Raw genomic sequence first — 23,466 nt, 5'->3', positions numbered from 1 at the left:
ATAAGAGCATAAACACGTGTACAAATGTCTTGTCATCATTCAAACCACTGCCGCGTGGTTAAATGTGAGAATAGCTTCTTGATCTCAGACTTGTACTTACTTTTTACTGGGCTTTTAAATTTGAACTACAAAGCTTCTGAAATGTGTTGGGCTCCCACTTTACCTTGACAGCCACCAGTATCTTCTCCTGGTCAGGTGAGAGGTTGTAACACTCGGCCAGGAAGACTTTTCCAAATGCTCCCTCGCCCAGCTCTCTCTTCAGCACGATGTTGTGTCTCTTTATGTGCTGGACGACTGTGGGGGAAAAAATAGGAAAGATAACAGAGAAATTAGCTTCAATTATGGTGGAGAAAAACAGATGATGAGATCAATGAAATAAGATGTCAATGTGAGAATGGGATAAGTTATTGCTCCATACTTCATTGACAATTATTATCTGTTCAGTCTGTGTAGTATAAATGCGAGTTTGTCTGTGTTTAATGTGCATCCTCAAAATACGGTTCATATTTCAGTGTAGATTCATCCTCTTTTTGAATAAAACCATGGCTGCAGGTTGTATTTACTCTTTCAAAGGATTGTTGGCTGTCTTTCTAAATATACAATCGTTTAAATGTGAGGGATCCTTCTAAATGATATTCTGGTACTCCCAATCCATATTCACATACAGCTCCATTCCCAGAGGCGAATTTCTGCCTCTGCCAACTTTATTGTATTATAATTTTCAGCATTAGTTGAAGCAGAGGGCAGACCTTAGCAGCATTTAATTGTGTGTTTTGAGGCTATTTTTATTGAGTAAATATACAATTATTTTTTATTCATCATATGGATGCAACAGTAAGTAAACAAAATCAATGTTCTGGCATATTGGATCTGGTTTACACTTTACTGTAAATATATATATAAAAACCTGTTTCAGTCTGTTTTCTATACATAATCTCTCTCCGCCTTCTGCTCACTCATAGTTGGATCAGAGTCCAAAAAACTGCTTTCTGTTGCTAAGTAACCTGTGACTCCATGCCAGCTGTTTTTTTAGAAAATTTGGCATCTCACCTTGTTGGTGATACAAGGTTTTATTCTACAGAATGATACACAGCATGGCGCCCTTACTATGACCCAGCTAAGCCCCGTTTTGACTGCATGCCAGATTTGCAACTGTCTGCATGCAAAGGGAATACATTTTATCCTACAATACAAGTACAGGGGTACATCTTGAACACACACATAGAGAGAGGGAGAGAGAGAGAGAGAGAGAGAGAGAGAGAGAGAGAGAGAGAGAGAGAGAGAGAGAGAGAGAGAGAGAGAGAGAGAGAGAGAGAGAGAGAGGACACCAGGAGCTGAGATTTATCTGTGATGTGATTAAGAGGCGCATTTGAAGAAAAGCTGTCCACTCAGAATATCACATTAAAGGCCAGCTAGACTCTCAGAAGCAGCATCGATCTACACTGTAAGCTACTGAGGTCCTCCATAACCCAATACTGTACAACCCAAGAGAGAGAGAGAGAGAGAGAGAGAGAGAGAGAGGGTATACACGTCAGATAGTTAAAAGCATCTACTGTAGTTCTTAATGTAAGAGTAGTGGTTAAGAAAATACCTGCTACGCAAAATGTGAGCGTGTGTGTCTACCCACTTTGTTAGCCTTTGCGTACCAAGATATTTGGTCATTACGTTAATTTATACAAAATGGAACTGTAAACCAAACCAAAATGCAGTATCTACTAGGGATAGACTGGTTATCGGCCAGGCCGATTATCGGTGCCTATATTCTGCATTTTGATGCATATCGGCATCTGCCTTTTTAAAAAATCTGACGGCTGTTAAGAGATCAATTTAAAACTGGGTTATTTTGGCTCTGCTGCAGAGCCGCACCACCAGGTAACTCCAAGTAGAGCATACACCTAAACCGAAGTGAGTGCTCGGGTCGGAATCTTTCAAAATTTGCTAAATCACATGGCAGAAATGACCCCGTCTGCAGAAACCGTAGCCTAGCTTGTGTTCCATTTCTCCCTCCCCTAACAAGTTGCAAATCTGAAAAGCTGTTTAATAAACATATGCTTAAAGGCATTTAAACAAAGTTAAGTGTTGGAGTTTGTATTATTCAAAATTTTGATGCCAATATTTCCCCTTCTACTGCAAATGAATATCGACTCCAAATATCGGTTATCTGCCTCCTTGACTACTACTAATCTGTATCGGTATCGGCCCCCAAAAAGAACATATCAGTCTATCTCTAGTAAATACATCTTTCCTGTGCTGCTCTCAAGTAAGAATACCTGTAGTAAAAGCTAGCAAAAACTAGATCCTAGTTTATGATCTGATTTGGCACACATTTGCTCCAAAAGGAACCCCAACTGAGATGTTGATGTTCATCCATGTAACATGTGGTGAATGAAAGCCATTGCAAATTTGCCATGTAGGGAAAAAGACTGAATTTTCGGTTAAACTCATGATGTCAGCTATTAGTCACAGTTCCATTTTTAACATTTTCTGAAGTGTTTGCATAGAAAACCATAAGAAATAATTTGTGGATAACATGTAAAGAAAATTAAGATGTTAAGGTTTGTCTGATGCCATTAGTAAACATTTCTAAACTGTATTGATAAAAAAAAAAACAAGTCCAACAACTTTGTGTTGCTTTCTGCAAAAGCAAAAATACATAATAATAATAATAAATAAAACATCATGTAGAAGACAGGCTGAGTGCATAGAGCTATCACTGTAGCAACTGTTGCATCTTCCTCGTGACATTATCATCTTCGGTTCAGCAGGTCACAGATCTCTGTGCACCAACAACTCCCCATGCAGCAGCAGCAGCAGCAGCAGGAGCATTTTAAACCCACATCCCTACAACACAACCATCAGCCTTTTAACCAGCTAATAACCTCACCGCACTATTTCCTAATGTGGTTGTGTAATAAGCATTCACCCATGTAAACCCCTGGCACCACTTCTCCTTAATTACACCCTCAAATAGCAAATAAATTGATGTGTGCGTACCAATGCTTCACCCTTTTCCCTTTTTTTCTCACTAAGCCAGGAAGATTTGGTGCTCCATTCAAATGTTTTCCTGATTTTTTTCAATTTATTGTGCATTTATGTGTCATTGCAGCTAATTTTCCATTCATTTATTCAGCAACTTCCACGGTGTCTCCACATAGCAATCAAGAACTTTTCAAATCAGCGTATTATTTTTTATGGTCTCATATTTCTCGTGAGTTCTGCTCTTCAGTTCTCTGGTTTTACCAGTTTTACTCTCCTGCTTTCATCACTAAACCTTGTCTCTACTTGCAGCGCTACACATCAGCCCTCGTCTCCTCAATCAGTATCCTTAATTAAGATCTACAGAAATATTATTCCCCATTTACCAAACTTAACACTCTTGTTCTCTGATGTTTTTCTTAATTAGTACCCGTTTCCATGCTTATCGTATTCGCTCATTTTCCCTCATTTAGCATCACTCCATCCAGTCTCATTATCTCACTCTTACATTCCTTATTTAGCATCCCTCTGTTCCTTCATTTATTCCTCCCTGTTGCCATTCCTCTCAGCTGCTAAACCTATCACTTTTTAATCAACGTCTCCAAAACATTAACATCCAGGCACATGTTCTTTCTCTGCTGCTCCATCACTCTTTTTTTCCATCGCTTGTTACTGCTTACAACATTAACATCAAGAGAAATAATATTTCCCATCTACCACCTCCTCTCTGTGCTTTTCCCACCACCCCTTTTCCTCCGTCCTACAGTTTCTCTATATTTTCCTAAAGGATCCACCCATTACACCTCTGCTCATTAATCAACATCTCATAAACAACCAAAGACATAAATGCCTTGGAACATAATTTTTCCCTATTTACCATCTGCCTCTCCTGCCTTTTTTCCCTTCTCTCACCTGCCCAAAGTATTTCCATGATCCTAGATTCGACGCAAAACAGCCGGAACAGTTTTCAAACGGTACGTTTGGCGTTTCACCTACTTTTAACAGAGAATTATGATAGGTTGAAAATACAAACATATCTGAAAAACGGATAAAGATAGACTTCCAACCTTTTTCTCCATCAAACCCCTAATGCAATTCATGTCATATTTTTAATTAGTATTTTCTTTTCCACTACACCTTCCAACTTTCTACCTTCCATTCTTGAGCTAATTATGACCTACATTTTCTCAAGCTTCTTGTGATCGTGGGTGTGTAAGTATGTGTAAATGGGTGTTTTCAAACACTGTACGCACGTGTTGGCTTCTGAATAACATTTTCCAGAACAATGGTAATCCTCATCCCCTTGATACAACAAAATACAATCTTCAATGGATCTGCTGGGATAGAAACGTTGGAAAAATTGAGAGATAGTGTTCACAGAGCCAAGAAGAAGGTGTATCCTTATGAAGATGAAGAACATAAAGCTCCTCTTCTTTTAAGGGCTAACATTCCTACTCAAGACAGCAAGCTAAAGTGCCCTGTGTGTTACTTAACTACCTACAGGTTATGTAGAGACAAAACAATCATGCTCCGGTGTGATAAGTATCACACTTGGATATCAGTAAAATGTAAGTTTAGATGTATTTAGAAGCTCAGGGGGGTTTCATTATGTCTGCTTTAGGGGGTGCTGCAGCACATCCACTTCCTGTGCCCATGTGCACATTTGACTCATATTATACCAAGCGGCAACCTCCAGTCTAAAAATATGAGTCCAATGCGGAAGTGCTAAAAATTGCAGTTCATCGAGGATCCACTTGAGGCTGGCTCCGGAAGTACCGGAAGTCACATACACATGAATGGGAAAATGATGATCTTTACAGCAAAAATAAACATGTTTACAGCCTGGTACAAAAGACGAGTGTAGTCTGGATAGCTCATTTCTCGATGTGCTCTCACTGTGAGGGGGTGAACTTTTTTCTAACACGGCAATTTCGAAGATATTGAGATTACGAGTCCTCCAATGAGACGCACAACTGACTTGATTGACAGGTGGGAACACTGTAGCTGTTGGCTAGGAGGCTCAAAGCCCGCCTCCTTACGTCACACTCGCTCGACAGCAGCAATATGGCTGCTGCCGCCGATTGGCCTCAAAACAGCTCTTCAGAAACAGATGGGTGACGTCACGGATCCTACGTCCATATTTTATACAGTCTATGGATTATACCAGTGCCCCTTCTGTGAATGTGCAGCTGGAGTTAGCAGCCAGGCAGCTTAGCTTAACACAAAGACAAGAAACGGGTCATTGGTTTAACATAGGCTACAGTACTCATTGCACTGGTCGTAGGATTGAATTCCAGCCCTGACAGTATTTTCATGTTGTCTCCGATTGTTTCTGTACATTTCCTCTCTCTCTCAAACTGCTTATCAAATAGGCAAAAGGCCCAATGATATTGTTAAAAACAGTGAAACGCGAAACAACAGGTCTTACGGAAGTGCATCATGCTAAAAACCATCCTGCACACAACTTCTTCAAACAACAAATGTCCTTTGGCATTTTATCATTATGTTGTAACAGATAAAATAACAACACATTTGACAGTTCTATTTCTTATTCCTCCTCATGCTATCCCTCTCACAACCTCTTTGAGTCTAAGAAGAAGTCTGTAAGAAAGACTGCAAAAGTCTAAAACTATTCACAATTGGCATCAACACATTCCATAGGGGAATGAGAGAAAACAAGCAACCTCCAATAATCCTTGAACAAAAACTTCATTTGAATTTTGGCTCTGGCCAACTCTGGCAGAAGTCACTTTGGGGCTGCTCAATGCAGTGGTGATGTGAGTTGGTGATTTTTCTCATAGTGCTCTGTCTTCAGGATATATCTTTAGCTGGGATAGATTTTCAGCCAGAGCATTGCAGGGTCCCAAATAGCTCAGGGATGTTCTGATACTTCTTTGAGAAACTAGGGGTTTTAGTGTTGTTCCTTACTCCTGCGGGACCTTGGACCTTGGAGACATCCAGGTTTTTATAATTGATGATTAGCTCTGGTACACTTTTCTTCACTCCTTGGCACTGTGTTATGGAATCAGCCTGCTGAGGTTTCTCCACCTTTTCTCTCTCTTGATCCTTTTTTAATTTATTTATGGGCTCCTGGTTCTCTTTATCTACTTCCATAGCCTTTTGATTCATACTTCAGTGTCTGTTTTTCTGTACTCATCAACAATATAGATACAACATTAAGAATTCTATGATTAGATAAACCTTTTACTAGATAGGTTAAAATTTCTAAATAATAGTTCCAAATTTAGTGTGGCGTTTAGTCTATAAAAAGTTGCTGATTTCAAAGTAAGAACAGCGTAGTTTAGCTTAGGTTCAAGACATTAAAAGAATCAACCAATCCAACGATAATTTCAGGCTTTTTAAGCTTCTGGATGAGGTTGTAGGCATTTCATTCATGTTTTTGCTGACATGCACTCTCATAGCTCCATGCATATTCTGTCTGTAAGATAAAGTAACATTAATACAATAGTAACTACCTTTACGCGTCTAGGTTTAACTCTTACTGAATCTCATTAATAATGCATGCAACACCCTTTCCAACCATTCTATCTCCTCGTATGTTATTATTGTTAATGAGGTTTTCACTTCAAAGGTAAGCTAGCACAGCTAACACTTCCTGTAATTACAAATGGATCCATCATCTCTGCACAGTAGTTGTTGCTTTATTGCTGCCAAGAGTCCTGTGCCATCTTTTATGTGGAGGAGTGTAACTGCCACTGATTCCTGTATTCAATAACACAGGCCACAAGCTGGTTAAGGCCACTTTTTAAAAAGAGTTCAATTCTTGGCATGCAACCTAGTGCCACTTTGCCAAACTGTCTCCATCAAAGGTTATTGTATGAGTCTGAAAAGGCATAGTGCCAAAGAATCGGTCAGAAACGTTGCAGTATTTATGCTGCCTCTCTGAGAGTCAAAGATGCACACAGAGTAATGGTTGTAATGGCTGCAGTATATTAAAAACACACATGCAGCCACACGCGCACACATATACAATGTACGCACACACATGGAGTAGGTTATTGACTTTCATTGATCCTCGGTGCTTTCATTCTTGCCTTTAGGCTGTAAATCCCAGTCTATCTTCAAGTTATATTGTAGGACTGAGCAGGTCAAGCCCCAATCCCCCATCATTATACCCCCTCAAGAGAGGACTGTCATAGTGCAAGCAGCGTCACACACACACACACACACACACACACACACACACACACACACACACACACACACACACACACACACATGCAGTATGATAATTTACTGCAACACAAGGCCATAGCCTCTAGAAGCTTTTATGGCTTGCCAATAATCATAATGTCAAGTTGATGGACCAGGTCAATGTCTGTCTGTCTGTCTGTCTGTCTGTCTGTCTGTCTGTCTGTCTGTCTGCTCATCTTCCTTTGTTTTCCTCTTTTCTCCTTGTGTTTCTCCTCTCTTTCCTTTATTTTTTTCAGTGTTTCTCTTTCTCTAAATTTTTTTACCCTTCTATCTTTAAAAATTAAAAGGATTATGGATAAATACACGAAAGTCATCAGCATAAAAAAACACTACTTGTATTTGCTGACCGAGTTTCCTGTGTTTTGCTACCTTTGAGTCTGGTAATGGTTTTGTATGAGTCACCAATGGAAGTCTCCAATTTATGAATGGAACTGTGCCCAACATATGCTTGAGCATAAAACACACAGACACACATAAAGACACACACTTGCACACAAATGGACTTTCTATTTCCCACTTCTCACTCAAAATTGACAGCTTATCCTCAACAGCTCCAAGGTCATTGCCATGACAGCAGGAAAGAAGTTGCCATGGTAACCTCTATGTATGACACAAGTGCATTTAACTCTTGAGTTTTGCTCACGACAGTCTGATAAACCTCTATAATCAATTTGGGGGAAGGCATTCACTATTTACAGCTTCTACATGACATCATAGAATCTGTACAGGGGCTTGAAATTTCAGGATGGGAAGTGTTGTGTTTTCTGCTTGTCGTACCTTTGTATTTCAAGTTATATTGATCGTTTGTACATCAGCAGGCTTTGTTTAATGCAGGAAAAACAGTATGTATGGGGAGCAAAAGTAGGCGGAACCGAATCTGCTGCATGACATCTCAGCTCTCACTGACTAAGGCGTATTCATCTCTATAAACAGACACCTGCCCACAAGTGCAGCTAATAAACCAATCTAGATCAAACATTTCAATTAATGCAGCAAATCTTCAAAGCTAATAAATGTTTAGATTTCCCCAACTACCAACCTCCATTCTACAAACAAACATCTCAGATATTGTTTTCTCCCCCTCATGACGATCCATTAAGTACATGTTAATCACAAGATCATTGCTTGTAATAAGTAAAAAAAAAAGTTTGCTGATGGATTAAGAAAATTTACTCAGTGTCTTGAATCGTTGGTAGAATAGGGGCAAAAAAGTTACTTTTTTTCTGCTGTGTTTGGAAAAAGTCATAATACCCATGGACATCCATCAATAATTTAAGTAATTTGACATTATTGCAAAAACTCTGTTTTCCAATGCCTATGTATCCAGCACTGTTATGATTCCCCTCGCTCCCTTTATCACAGACCTATCAAAGCTACTCTGACTCTCCATCCTGATTGGTTTGGAGCGGCCCCTACCACGTTGGCCTAATTGGTTGTGAGTACAGCACTACTTCCTCAAAGAGCGCGCACAAGAAGATCCCAAACAAAGTTTGTAGCAATAATGGCGGACAGCTGACAGCCTCGACACAAACGTCTAATTCCTCCTTTGGCCATGATCGCATACACAATGAAGATACCATAGGCGCTTGCTGAGAAGCAGGACACATACAAACATTGGTGTCACGTTTCAACGGTTGCGCGCGCTACAGGAGCGGGGGATGAGGAGTGAAAGGAAATCTGTTTTGGAGGGGTAGTGTTGACAATCAAAGTTTCTGTCTGAACTGATAACTATTCTGCTTCTACCAACAGAAACTTTAATTCAAGAAACTTAACAAGTACATTTTCTTATTCCATCAGCAGATTTTTTCCTACTCATTACAAGCAATTCAGGCCTTATTTTTGCTTATAAAATCTCAAAATTAGATTTTCTAGACTTGTCAGGTGAACATGGCTTATATTAAGTCTGATAAGACTTTTTTTTTATTGGAAATAAGACAAAAACACTCTTCCTTTTGGGATTTTTCATGGCTTATCGCTTAAGTCAGCCAGAGTTAAGTCTCTGTGTAATTTACTATTTACAGTGAAACTGAGACTCACCAAAAAGAGATGAACAAGTGATACTTCTCAAAATGTAACCAAGAAACAACAGCATGAAATTAGCAGACATATCTGGAGGGGCACATTTTGCTTCGCTTTGGATCTGAACACACAATCACTCCTCAAGCTGCTGAACAATGCAACACACATAAAAGGAAGTCTTAGCTGGAAGTCGTTTATCGCTAACTGCTGGTTACACCAGGAATACAGAGAAGTTGCCCATCGATCCCAAAGGCATTATCTGAGAGTCTGAGATTGGGTTCAAGATAGCAAAGAGTTTGACTTACATGTGTCAGTTTTGAGCAGGCTGTTGGTGCTCCTGAAGTACTGAGGGTTTTCTATCACTGGAATCTTGGTCATGCCTATGATTACAGCATCAGGGCCCATCTCTGAGGACGAAGGCGTGTTGCTGCCATTGGAGACGTGGTGAAGAGGTGAGGCTGAGTCATCGTCGTTGCTGATCACTGAAGATGGTCCTAAGGGGGCAAAGAAAGGATGAAGATAAGCATTTCAGATTGAGGTTGTTTTTCTGATCTCTACAGTGGTCGAGAGAGGTCCCGGCATTTGAGTTGGAAAAACATTTCAGCACAGATGTTTATGGCATAAAAACAGGAGAATAAATTAAGTTGTTAATCTGTTATTAGCAGGGACTGAACCGAGGATCATAAAGTGGGGATGTTAAGCTGCAATTATTGATCACATCAGACAGTAGAGAGAGATGCCAGTTACATTCAATAACCTTGCTTTAGCTCTTTGAACGTTGTCAGAGCCCTTTTCAGAGAGTGATCTTGCATTCTTAGCAAGTTATTATCCATTGAGTCTTGAATCGTGCAGCTCACAAAATGGACTCAAATTTGCATGACATTTTTTATCAGTAGTTGTAACTGCAAAAGTCTTCAGTTCCTTGTGAAATTAAAATAAGATTCATTATAAAGTTCCCAACACGATCCCAGAACTACCTTTTTAACACAAGCTTCCCAAATGAGGATTTGAAGAGTCGAAGAACCAATTTGCTAGCGACCAACAACTTCATGGACTTAAATTTTAAATGTGTGCTCCCGTTTTAATAAAAATATTAATAAATCTGGGTGAATTTGTATAAATCTAGTACACCTTTAATCCAGCATGACCTTGGCTACCACAGCAATTGGTGAAGTATGTATTCACAGCTACTTTCCTTACTCATTGCAGAAAGCTGAAAAATGTCTTTTGAAAAAATTCACCGTAAAGTGTTAAATATCCCTGAAGTCTGACTTCTGATCCCTTACCTGTATATGCGGGTAAATGTTTTTTTATTTGCTTTCACCACATACACAACTACAACCTCCTAGCTACATCTAATGCTTTAAGTGGAATTTTCTTAGGCTGGGATTACACTGTTTCAGTGCCAGGACATGCCCCCATGTGCAAATGCTTCAAGAACAAATGTAGACTGTGTTACTGGTTAGAGGTGTCGACTGAGGTCATCTTTGGATCAAAACATTCTTTGAAGTTAGATGTATTGAAAATGAGCCAGTAAGTGAGCCTGTGAGCAACATATACATTGTCAAATATGGTTGTTTTCATGTTTGACTGCTGGGTTATTTTTTTAGGTCAGTCTCTGATTCAGTTAATGATGAAGTCAAGAAAAGAGAGATGAAGATGTATAACTACGTAGCTGGAGGGTTACCGGGGTAATTAATGTGTGCCTTCAAAAAGACAAATGCAAGTAATCCAAGAACGTGGAGGAGTAAAACCCAAGAGCTAGGATATTCAGATTCAGAGCTTTATGTGAACATCTCTGGAGACCAACCTTTCAGTATCCAAACTTACAAATGTGCCTCTCTCTCAGTCCAAGTAAGAAAACTGTGCATATTAAAATTCATGTTTCATACAACAGACATTTAAAATGCAGAAACAGCATGAAGGAAGACGCAGAAAGCAGAGGAGAGGTGGGATGGCATGAGTCAGACACTGAACCCAGCCCTATTACAGCAAAATGGTTTGCTTTGAAAACAAAGCGGAGGTGTTAGAAGTTTCTCATTAAGACTGAAAGGAGAGAATGAAAAGAGTCCATGAAGCGGATTCTGTGTCCACATAGCACAACAGTTTCCCTTTATCTCCTCCAACAGACCGTCCTATTAGATTAAAATATTTGAAAGTATGTGCAGGCTCAAATTGATGGTTACTTATACTCACATAAACACACAAAATGGGGCGCGGTTGGCCTAGCAGTCTAAGCGTGCGCCCCATATACAAAGGCTATAGTCCTTATTGCAGCAGTCGCAGCTTCGACTCCTGGCCTCTACCTTTTGCTGCATGTCATCCCCCACTCTCTACTCCCCCTATTTGCTCTCTCTCTCCAGCTTTCCTATCCCATAAAGGCAAAACTGCATAAAAACCTAACTTTAAGATGAAAAAGACACTAAAGTCTGAGCTACTAAGTTGATAATTAACCCTTTACTTTAACTTTACCTCATATGGATTACATTCTAGCACTTCATTCAAATATCAGCCTCACTAACCATATTTTTTAACTCTGTCTTGATGTCATTGAAACTTTAAATGACCTACTAAAAAAGGCAGTCATGCTGCAGTTACAAGCTCAAACAGATAACATCTATACTATTCTTGCTCTCAAGAGATGTAGATGATTTCTTTTCGCCAGTTTGTCAAGAACGGCAAGGTTTGAATGAGGCTGACTTCCACTGCACTCAGGCATGTACTGTAACATCAGACTGTAGATGTTGTTTTTTTTTCATAGGAGACATTGTGACGTGGCTCATCGAAAAATAATTGGCATGACACTGGTCATAGTTAAAGTCCTGTTTTTGATCTGTTGTCTTTACAGGGGACAGGGGTCCTTGTGAATAAACAGTTGGGCCGTTTAAGACCATTCACTCTACAGCCCCTCAGCTTGTTCAGTCTTTCCGTAGACCTTATGTTGTAATCAAGCAGCAACCTCCGGTCTAAAAATAAGAGTCCAATGCGGAAGTGTTAAAAGCTGCAGTTCATCGAGGATCCGCTTGAGGCTGGCTCCGGAAATACCGGAAGTCACATACACGCGAATGGGAAAAAGACGATCTTTACAGCAGAAATAAAAATGTTGCAGCCTGGTTGAAACAATGATTTTGGTCTTTGTAGCTTATTATCATTCAAACTATGATATTTTTCCTAACCTTATTGAGTTATTATTCTTACTTATTTAATGGAATTTTTTTTGCACCAATAAGAAACAAAACTTGATGATAAACAACAGTGCAAATGAAAGTATCACTTGGGTACATTGTGAGTTAGAAAATGACTGCTTTTCAACAAAGTTGTTCAACAAGTGTGGCTATAAAAGCTCGAGTGATTTCCATGCTTCTAACGCTGTTAAATCATCTTATTAATGCATTCTTCTCTGATTTAAGGGTGTGAACTGCTTCACATGAATAGAAAACGTGTACGTGCATATGTGTTTGTTTGTATAAGGATCTCTTCAAGGCTATAATTGGATACTTCCATCTACACCTGGTCTCTCATCAGCTCATCATCCTGTGTCAGGTGAACGAAGATAACACCAGGGACAAGTTAGAGCACAGGTCTCATCATAAGCCAGTGGAGCACTATTCAGAATCACGCAAACACAAGCAGTGAGGCCTTCATCCTCTACATCTCTTCAAGACATGAGTGTAAGCCTGCAAACATTGTATTATGAACTAAGATTGATTTCCCATGAGCGCCAAATACAGTAGATGTATTCCCTCTCATGTGGTCACTTCTGCTGAATTATAACATGGATTGACATCACTCATTTCCTCTGTCCCTGGACTCATACAAGCTCTACTGCTGCTGACAGAGCCTGATTGAGAGGCAGGAACATAGAGAGTTTGTTTGTTATGTGTGTGAGTGTGTGAGCGTGTGTTTTAACCAGCCAGTATGTGTGTGTTGGTGACTCATATGAGGATTAAAAAGGTCTTTGGAGAGAAAAAACGGATAAGAGCACAATAGTTTGTTTTTTGTGTGCAGAGATGGGCATACTTCAGTGTGATGTTAATGTCTGTGTGTGTGCATCTGTGTGTATTTAGCTGAATTGTCTGCAGCAATGTCTCTCCGTGCCCGAGATTAACCTTGTTTGCTTCTTTTCACTTGGTCATTAAAGAGGGATAAAGGGGGAGTAGAAACATGAATGCCAGATTAAATTTGAGGTGCATTAACAAATTTTGCTCTGCAGTTTTTCTTCTGACTCAATCTTCTCTGCAATTTTCAGATCAAACTTGCATCCGACCTTCGTTTGTAACCCGTTGTCCTCATTTAAAGTATTGACTTGCCGTGATCCACGTTTTATATCTAGTAGGGCTGCAAGTATGATTATAAATCATTCATTAAATGTCAGGATATCTTGAAAAATGCCGACCTGTGTTTTCAAAAGTCCTTGATGGTGATAAAAGCGTGTTAATTTATCAAAATCACCTCATAAAAAAAAAACAAAATTCAAAATGTAAAATAAAATGAACAAAAATCTATGTAATGTAAAACCATTGTATTTATATTTAGGGCTTTCAAGTGTACATTAAAAAAAGTTTTCACATGAATTTTATTAAAGAAGAAGTGAGTTATCCTCATTGAACCATGATCTGTGAGAATTAAAGAACAATGCACTAAATCTTGATTTAAATGGTCAGTAATGGAGTTAAGGATTAGATTATGAAAAATGTGTATTGGGATTTTTTGGGGGTTTTGACACTTTTGATAATTGAATATGCCCCAGGTCAAATTGACCTAGGAACTTTATTGCTGTTCCAGAGAAACAAACATAACAGGAAGGTTAACAGATTGATTGTACCAGGTAAAATGAGGGTAGTAGAGCACAGTTCAGTGTAGAATTCGTATTCCTTTTTTAAATAAAGTGTTGTACAGTATATATGTAGTATGGTTTTCTGTGTGGGTGCTCAAGGAGGATAAAGCAATATACATTTTTCTATAACAGTATGAGAGCCTTGTGGTCTTGCTTTTAAAGCCCAAATTGAGATAATATTACATTTTTGTCAAGCCATAATGATGAATTTGATTCACTTTTTCAGAAAAAGGCCAAATCATCTGCTGTTGAGATGATTTTTCTTGCAAAAAAGAACAGAAAGAGACAAATACAAAGTACTGCTCTTTTTATCATTGTACTACTTGAAGTCAATTCGGTCTCAACATGATTTGGTGCATTTCCTGTCTTCCTCTCAAGCTGTCCTATCAAAGAAAAGCAACAATGCCCCCAAAATAATATTAAAACTACATGTTTTTTATTTGAAGCTGTATCAGCATTACTCAGTAGGAGGGAAGCCTTATTGACATCTTAAAGCCAACAGTCCTACAAAATGAGCTGTTCAAATAATTACACATTTCTCTTACTGGATACATTTTGCATTGAAAAAAATAAGCTTTGCTGTAAGCTTACAACGTTTACCACTTTGAGATTATCTGGTTAAAACAAAGACGCTTCACAAGATATTTGATGCATACAACAGTGCAGGTTTTTGTCTGTCAGTGTGGCTGTGTGTTTGTGCTGGGGAGGGGCTGAAGATCATTAGTGCAGAGAGGTCTCAGGGTCAGATCGTTATAAATACTGTTAAGCTGAGGGGCAACAAGAGGCTGCCTGCATGTTTGTGTGGGTGTGTGTGTATTTGAGCTGGCAAAGGGTCCGCAGGGATTAACTTGGTAAAAGAGGGTTGAAAAGATATAGAGCTGGAGGGTGGAGAGAGAGAGGTAGATGGACAGGAGAGGTGATGTGATAAGTGGGGTCGGGTCATGACCCAACACTGTTAATAGACATGGAACAGCGGTTTAAACTGGTGGAGACTGGAGGACCTCACAGTCTGCTGAGGGAAGCCCGGGTTAACAGTCAATAAAATACCTTGCTTTGCTTTCACAGTTCTGATCATGACTGAGGGGGTAGTGACAGGGTGAGCACTGAAAATGCCAATTATGTCATTTTTCTTACAGTCAGTGTGTCTTTATAATGACAGGGGAAGGCTTTGTTTGGTAAGGAGTGGAGTTCAATGTCATTGCAGTAGAAGGGATGTAGTAGTTGAGGTGGGTGCCTATGAAAAAATAATTTCAGATCCACTGATTTATGAATGTACATTACTAAAAATGATTCTGCTGTTTTGATCAGCTGCAATATGTTCTTTGTTACTGGGTTCAGCTGGTATATGTCATTTTTAATTGTATATCTGCTCATCTTGGGCAAGACTAAGAAATCAAATATTAATTTGACATCATATTTAAACACAGTTTTAGTGATGTTCCCAGATCAATGAAGGAAGGGTGTAATGTCACCAAAACAAACGATGACCATAGTTATGAAGAGATAAGATCAAAGCAACAGTCAAGGACTGCTGATATGTTGGGCGTTATTCTTCATCAGGTTTTTACACCAATGTCTGTTGAGATGCTTGACAATGACATCCAATCAGAGTACAGCCCATAAATTATGATACTGTTAAATGAATGACCTCCAGGCCACTCAGCCTGCCTCATTACTGGTTAATGTTGAGTGCTTCGAATGAGGTGCCTGGTGAAACTGAGTAGAAATATTTTGACTACCGTAGCCTAATTATGCACTCCTGCCAGGACAGTAGGAAGTCCCTCCACTTTGAATCTGGAGGAAGTGAGAAGAAGCTCAAGTGATGTAGTTTAAAAAACAGGTGTTCAGATTTTTTGGCAACTTTGTTTCTGTTGCAGTGTTTCTCCTTTAAGAGGAGAAATGCAGCCAGTTCTAACTGGAATAAAATCAACTTTAATCAAGTCAAAATGCAACCTTCACTTATTCTGCAAAAATTTGAATTATTAATAACAGGAACGTCAGTCACGCTGACAGAACTGGGCTCCCTTCATGGCTGCTATGGACAGAATCTTTTGTCCTCAGTCTGGAAAGTTTCAATGCATATGAGTCATGTTTGAGAGTAATGATATCCATGTTTTGATTGAAATGATTTACACCTTTATACCTAAAACAACCCCAGATCATTCATCCTGTACAAACATGGAAATTAAAAATATGCACAAAACATACAATCTAACACATGATCTCGACCTGATATTTCCTCACTCCCAATTACACAAGTTTGAAAAGCAACAAAGCTCACTAGCATAATTGGAAGCTTCATTAAATCCTCTATAAACATGCTGTATTGCAATAAGGTTGCATCATTAGTCTCTGTAAGACTAGAAAGTTCATCAATGAGCTCTGACAGGCGAGGGAAGCGGAACATGACTGCGAGCCTCCTGTCAGACAAGGCAGTGACAGATGGTAACAACCAGCTATGGCCCTTTTCCACTACACAGTTCCAGCCCGACTCGGCTCGGCTCTACTCGACTTGACTCTACTCGGTTTGGGTACCTTTTCCAGCAGCCTAAGTACCAACTCACGGTGGGCGGGGTCGTCATAACACAGCTGCGTGAAACTGCGTTCACGTCATTTTGAACGCAACACAAACACAAGAATCACAAACAATGGATGTTCCCGTTGGATCTGTTCGTCAGCCACTAGTCCCAAAAAAGTCTGGACCTCGTCAACAGACCACGGAGAAACTTTGGGTGCAGACATTGTACAGTACTGATGTCGTTTTTTTAAAAATGGCGGGTTTGATTCCTGTGTTGGGCGTCACCCTCATGACTCTTCGGTGACGACATTCTCTGACCAACCAGTGGCCGGCAGTCAGTCGACATCACCTTTTAGTATCAGCTCAGCTCGCTTGGAACCAAAGCAGAGCAGGTAAGAAAAACTGGTATCTGAGACGAGGTACCGCGCCCGTGGAAACGCAACACAAACCGAGTAGAGTCAAGTCGAGTAGAGTAGAGTAGGGCTAAGACGGGCCAGTGGAAAAGGGCCACTAGTTAGCTAACTATCAAGCCTTGCTGGGGTGCAGGTACAATCCAGTTTAAGAGTAAAATAAAGACAAGAATGATATAAATAAACAGAAAAGCACCTGGAATTAATTTTTTGAGGGGTTTGATTGACTAGGCTTGTTTCATTCATCTCACAGATCTTGAAGCTTTGATTTTTAAAGTAAATGTTTAATGGTAGAACTAGAGGAGCAACTGAAAAAAAAACACAACAATGTTTATAAGTCAAACAATGTTACGTTGCTATGAATACGTCCACCTGGACAGCCCATTTTTAAGCTCTTTAAGTTGCTGCCGTGACAGCAGGGCTGCTGAGGGAGCTCGAGGGTTTGGGATGTGGAGTGGAGCAGGAGTTTTATGGCAGGAGTTGCACTAGAGCCGAGTTGAAACAATGACTTTGAGTGACTGTATTGATCTCTTTTAGGCTCTCGGGGTACACCTCAGACAAACTGAAGCCATTTACTGCTGCGTGTTGCCCAGGGCGATGGATGTAGAGAGGCTTTTATGGGATTTAAGGACATCAAGACCTGTCAGTCAGTCTGTTAAAACAGATAGTCTGTCTTATACCCACAGTGGAACAGAGAGAACAGTTGTTAGCAGATAGCGCAAGATTTGATGATTCGAGATTACTTTATAGGTGGTATTCAGCGATGTCAGGGTGCAAAATTGGCTGTAATATGTGGTTTAGGTACACTTCAGACGGGGTGATGGACAACCTTGATAACAGGTGCAAGTTGAGAAACACAACAAACTGAACAAGCAAGTGTTCTGCTTTGGTTCAATCTCTGTAGCTGTTGCCATTGAACTGACTCTTGGCTCTATAGCTGCTGAAAGAGTATCATGCACCAGAGCAAGAGCTGAAATATGTGTCAAGTAAGGGTGGGTATTGACAGGATTTTATTGATAGCACTAGTAATACAGCTCCTGTTATTGATACTGATACTCATAAATGCTTGTATCATTAGCACCCTCCATTATTTGGTGAAAAAAAGAAATTCATGGCATGAAAAGGTGCTAAGATTCAACATTTTTGTATTCTCGCTTCTCTGGCCACAAACTTGGAAATTCACTTGGTATGACTTTTTCAGGAGGATGGGTTTCACATGGGTGTTCAACTTCTACCTCTACTAACATTACCCACTGCAGATGAAGCTGGAGCTGCTGCTTGACATACATCTACTGTATGTATAAACCTATAGATTAAATCAGAACATGAATAGAAATTGCTAACAACCAAAGGTAGCTGACAAAAGTGACTGAAGACTACAAGCTTATTTACAAGAACCACATGTTTTACCTGCAATTTTAGTATTCATATTGCCAACTGTGCGAAGATTTTAGAGCCACCTGGACCCTTTGCTAGCAGTAACAATAGCAAAACTATTAGTAGTAGCCACTATGCAAATGCAGCGCAACAATTTACACCACTTCAGATTTACAGAAGTTTTAAAGTGTTGCTGTTTTTACCCCCTTTCAAAGCAACTGCTTTTACATAAACTTAACAGAGATGCACCAGAGTTAAAATATGCTGAAATTATTGTACATTTTGCTCTGTCAGCCATATAGACTTTTTCCAGCACGAAACGACAACAATGCAAGTCATTGCCTGACACCAACAGCTTCTTCATAGCTGGGATTAATGCAAGCTGCGTTAGAATTAAATGACTCCATGAAATTGGTATTAAAACTGCTGTTGGTAGGAATGGTGTAAACAAAACTGTACTTTTTTCTGCTGGGTTTGGAGAAAAGGTCATAATACTCATCGGTACTCATCTGTAAATTAAGTAATTTGAGATTATGGCGAAATCTCTGTGTTTTCCAATGCCTTTGTATCAAGCGATGTTATTAGTCCCCTCTTTCCGGTTATCACGGACCAATCATAGCTACTCCCCGACCCCCTGTCCTGATTGGTCCAGCGGCGGCCCCACTATGTCACCCTGATTGGCTGGGAAGCCACGACTTCCTCATAAAATGCGCACAACAATCTTTTGTGGGCGGGGTTATGGGTGGTGAGAGGAAATCTGGTGGGGAGGGGTAGTGTTGACATTTGAAATCTCTCTCCGAACTTGATGTTTATATCACGACTACCAACAGTTGCTTTAAGTAAGGCGTAATGTTAATGTTAAAAAATGATAGGAGCACTGTTTGTCCATGTGCTTATCGATACTTTAGGTACTGATCAATCTTGTACCAGTACCAGTAAAAATACCCATCCCGAGTGTCAAGTATTCTTGACAATTTCACACTTATAAATTTAGATTTCAAATGCTTTAGACTCAGTCTTACATTTATTTTTATTTTCATAAAGTAAAATTATAACTTGAAATACTTGACTTAAACCTCAAGTGTCGATCAGAGTGTGTGGTTAAGGTCTCTGAGGGCCTTGGGAAATGTTTAGATTCTAAGTTGGGCAGCTTATTTTTTACTTTGGCCTTGATGTACTCCCTCTAATGTCTCCTCCGTCAGATGCTTTATCCAAGCAGGCAGCAGTCAGAGGAGCAGTCAGTCAGGCTTCAGGGCAAGGACAGGGCTGCTGCCACTGTTGACCCCAAAGGTCTCGGTGACCCCCTTAAGTCCATCAAAACACACGCACACACATACACACACATACTCACACACATACTCACACACATACTCACACACATACACACACACACACACACACACACACACACACACACACACACACACACACACACACACAGATCACTGGTAACATAAACCCCCGTGGTCTCTAAACTGTGCTGTCAACCCGCTGAACACAGGAAGTAATCTATCGATCTGGGAGGAGGAGCGATGGAGGTGGAGGGACAGAGGAGAGACAACAGAGAGGTCAGGAAGTTGAGAATGAAAGGAAGAACTTAAAGACAGAAGATAGAGTCAAAAAGGACAAAATGCGTGACCATGGAGAAAGTAGAAAAAATATAAGGTAAAAATCTAAAGAGAAACAATAAACAACACACAATAAGGAGTGCAAACTATGATAAGAGGTAGAAGAAAGGACAGAGAGGAATAGATGGGAGGAAACAGCATATGGGTAGAATTTCCTCGACACTGCAGTTAGATGTTGTCGGAATGAATCTGCCTATACAAGCCAAAAGTTCCTCTTCAGCCTAATGCAGAGGCCTATCACATTCCCCTTCACCGGTAAAAATAGACAATTCCTCGACATTTAGCATCTATCTCACGTCACGTATCTCCTTTCTCATCTTAATGCGCGTCTACCACCCCACTTTCCTCAGTCATTCTCCTGGTTTTTTTTTTCCCACATCCCTTTTTTCTTGCTTCCTCAAAGCCCCCTCAGTCTGATCTTTTCTATTTTTAATATTCAACCCACATTCTCCCCCTCGTATGACACACTGGAAGGCCGATCTCTCCCACTGAAGGAGCACTCAGAGGTGGTCTGAGATGTGAAAGCAGCAAAGGAAGAAATGAAAGTGAGAAAAAGCACTGTGTTGTTGTGATTTGAGCACTGTGATAACAGGAAAATAACCACCAAGCATCTGTTCAATATGCAAGAGAAGGCTTTGAATAAATAATAATCCAAATGAGCAGAAATGTATAAAACAGAACCAAATTTTAATCCTTATTTTTGTCCTAGAAGACATGCCCTTAAATCTGATAATATTTGTAAGTAAAACATGTATAGTGATTTTCTTTCAAAATGTTGAAAAAAAACATATATTTTCTGTAATATTAAATGATGATAACAAAAAAATATAGCACATGAATACAGATTAAAAGTGCCCAACAGTTCTAAAAAGTTAGCATTTGCTCTTAAGTGACTCGCACCAGATGTGTCCACATTCTGACCCTGGGTGTGGCATTATAAGGACTGCCATGGATCACAGAGCAGTAGAATAAGCGCAGGCGGACAAGAGAATCAATCTGGCATGGTGTGAAAGTTTTAAACTGTTTCAATACAGTTGCAAAAGTCAAAAGTTTTAACCCAACAAATCTTATACATTCCCTGAAAACTTGTCATTTCCACATAGATGTGGTTAAGGAATACAAAGACCTGACCTGTTGGATGATGTTTTCAGACATACACACTCTGATCCAACTCAGATATGAGGGCTTCTGACGTTAGTCCAGTGAGTATGCTGAGTTTGACTGAACTGCATATAAGTATTCTATAAGTTGGTAATGTAATCAATCAGTTTCTGACATAGAGATGAAGTCCCTCCAACGGATCACCGAAGGAATCTGAGGGTTCATCATTGACTGTATAAAAAATGGACGTAGCATCCGTGACGTCATCCATCTGTTTCTGAGCGCTGTTTTGAAGCCAATCGACGGCAGCCATATTGGAAATGCGGAACTCAACCAGGCAGAGTGTGACGTAGAGGGGCGGGGTTTGAGCCTCCTAGCCAGCAGCTATGTGTTCCCGTCCGGGAGTCAAGTCAGTCCTGTCCTTATATATCTTCTGAACCATCACGTTAGAAAAAAATTCACCCCCGTACAGTGTGCGCCGATAGAGAAATTAGCTACGTAGACACAAGCTGTTTTTTGTACCAGGCTGTAAACATGTTTATTAATGCTGCAAAGATCGTCTTTTTTGAATGGGGTCTATGTGTTTTCCGGTGTATCTGCAGCCAGCCTCAAGCGGATTCTCGATTAATTGCAGTTTATAACACTTCCGCATGGGCTTCATTGTTTGAGACCGGAGCTTGCCGCCTGGGATACATCAGATAATTTATGTGGGAGGAGTTAAATTTAAAATTTTCAACTAAACATTGGATTATTTGAACAGTGATTTTAAACTCCTCTGAGGCAATTTTAGTTTGTGTTGTTTTTTTGAACCATCTGTGGTCAAAGTCTTACTTAGATATATTACCAGATTTTGTACTGTGCACGTGTAAGCATTTTCTTAAAGTAAAAAAGAAATAATCACTTTCTCTTAACGGACAAAGGTATCCCTCACCAAAAATATTTTCTGTAAAAAAACATCTGTTTCTTTAGCATGCTATATACTCTCACTTGACACCTACCCTGCTTTAACATGCATCAAAAAAATGTATATAAAAATAATCAGTCCTGAACGCTGATGATTTCTTCTATTTTTTTAGGTCATATAGAGGCTTCAATATTGATTTTAGTCTGTTTTAATAAACAGCTGAAAACACCTCCCAGGAACTTTGAATTAATTAATTTGAGGGGAAAGCTTTCTTTGAAGGCACTGCAAGTGACCATTTGACAAAATCTGGCAAACCAACATCTCATGGGGGGCTTGGTATGTAAGCACCATTTAAACTTTGCTCTCTCTCTTTTTTCACACCTACTCAGAAATGATTCTGTCATTTCTCTTGTAAAAAAAACAAGCACAACACAATGGCTGATATCTAGGGAAGTGCCAGAAAATGTGTTATTTTTTTACTCAGTGATTTTCACTTTGCCTTGGATTTTAGCAGCTCAGAGCAACTGTTAAGTCATTTTTCAGTGTGATGCTTTGATACTTGAGTAAAGAAACTCAGTACTACATCCACTACTGTTTTAAACCCATCAGTACTTAAGTGTTCAAGCCCGCCATCCCACTGTATTAGAACTCCTAAATTCCAAGAGTATAACAGAAAAAAAGGTTTGTAGTGTAATTAAACCAGGACTGTTGGAGCTCCTCAATGACAGAAACACACTGAAAGTGTTGAAAGTTCTTACTGTCATAGAGTGAAAGTGCTAAGCCTTGATGACTTAAAGCATGACTGCTGCCTTCATATGGAGAAAGGCAGAGAGGCAGAGGGAGAAGAAATGATTTACAGAAAAGAGAAAGTACAATGAGGATTTGGATGTGGCATTGATTTCAAAGGCAGAGTGGACGCAGATATATTGGGTTTCATTTATTGTGTCTGACTGAGCCTTTTGTACTGATAAATAAAAGAACAGTCTACAAAATATGGAGTGACACACCTAAAAGCTTTGTCACTTTCAGATGAAAAAGTCACATTTACACAGGGGGTACACCAATAAATGATTTCTTTTATTGAAAGAAGAAAAAAAAAAACTGTCTTTCTTCTGAAGTAGGACATATCTTTTTCAAATGAGCCTTTTGAGCAACTATACAGAGCAGCCTCTTGAACGCAGCTTTAATGCCACAATACACAGTATATGGAAGAGGATTGTGGCTAAAAAGTTCTTATCACTCCAAATGTTTTCCATTATTCTAATTATGACGTAGCTTTTAACAGATCCAGACATCTTTTCTGTATTGTGTTAGTGTAGACCATCATTGTGCAATTACTGTAATGAATTCCACTGTCGATGGAGACATGAAAATAAGGTAATATCAGTCACAAACATATGAAGGTAACAGAGGCACTTACAAACAGCTCAGTTGTAAAACAACGATATTGTGTATCAGAATGTACAAAGGAAATAAAAATG

General features: G+C 39.6%; 1 protein-coding gene across 1 annotated transcript in view; it reads right to left on the bottom strand.

Moving 5' to 3' along the window:
- ntrk2a (neurotrophic tyrosine kinase, receptor, type 2a) overlaps positions 1-23,466 on the bottom strand; it is a 107,919-nt gene that overhangs the window by 31,585 nt on the left and 52,868 nt on the right. Inside the window, exons 15-16 of the mRNA XM_034692241.1 lie at positions 9,516-9,704; positions 164-294 (exon numbers count right to left, since the gene is read on the bottom strand). Of these exons, the coding sequence (XP_034548132.1) occupies positions 164-294; positions 9,516-9,704 (320 nt within the window). The remainder of the gene's footprint in view (positions 1-163; positions 295-9,515; positions 9,705-23,466) is intronic.

The sequence above is a fragment of the Notolabrus celidotus genome, chromosome 9, assembly GCF_009762535.1.
Source record: "Notolabrus celidotus isolate fNotCel1 chromosome 9, fNotCel1.pri, whole genome shotgun sequence".
In the NCBI taxonomy this organism is placed as follows: Eukaryota; Metazoa; Chordata; class Actinopteri; order Labriformes; family Labridae; genus Notolabrus; species Notolabrus celidotus.
The sequence above is the reverse complement of the archived record's forward strand: the minus strand, read 5'-3'. Positions and strand labels throughout refer to the sequence as shown.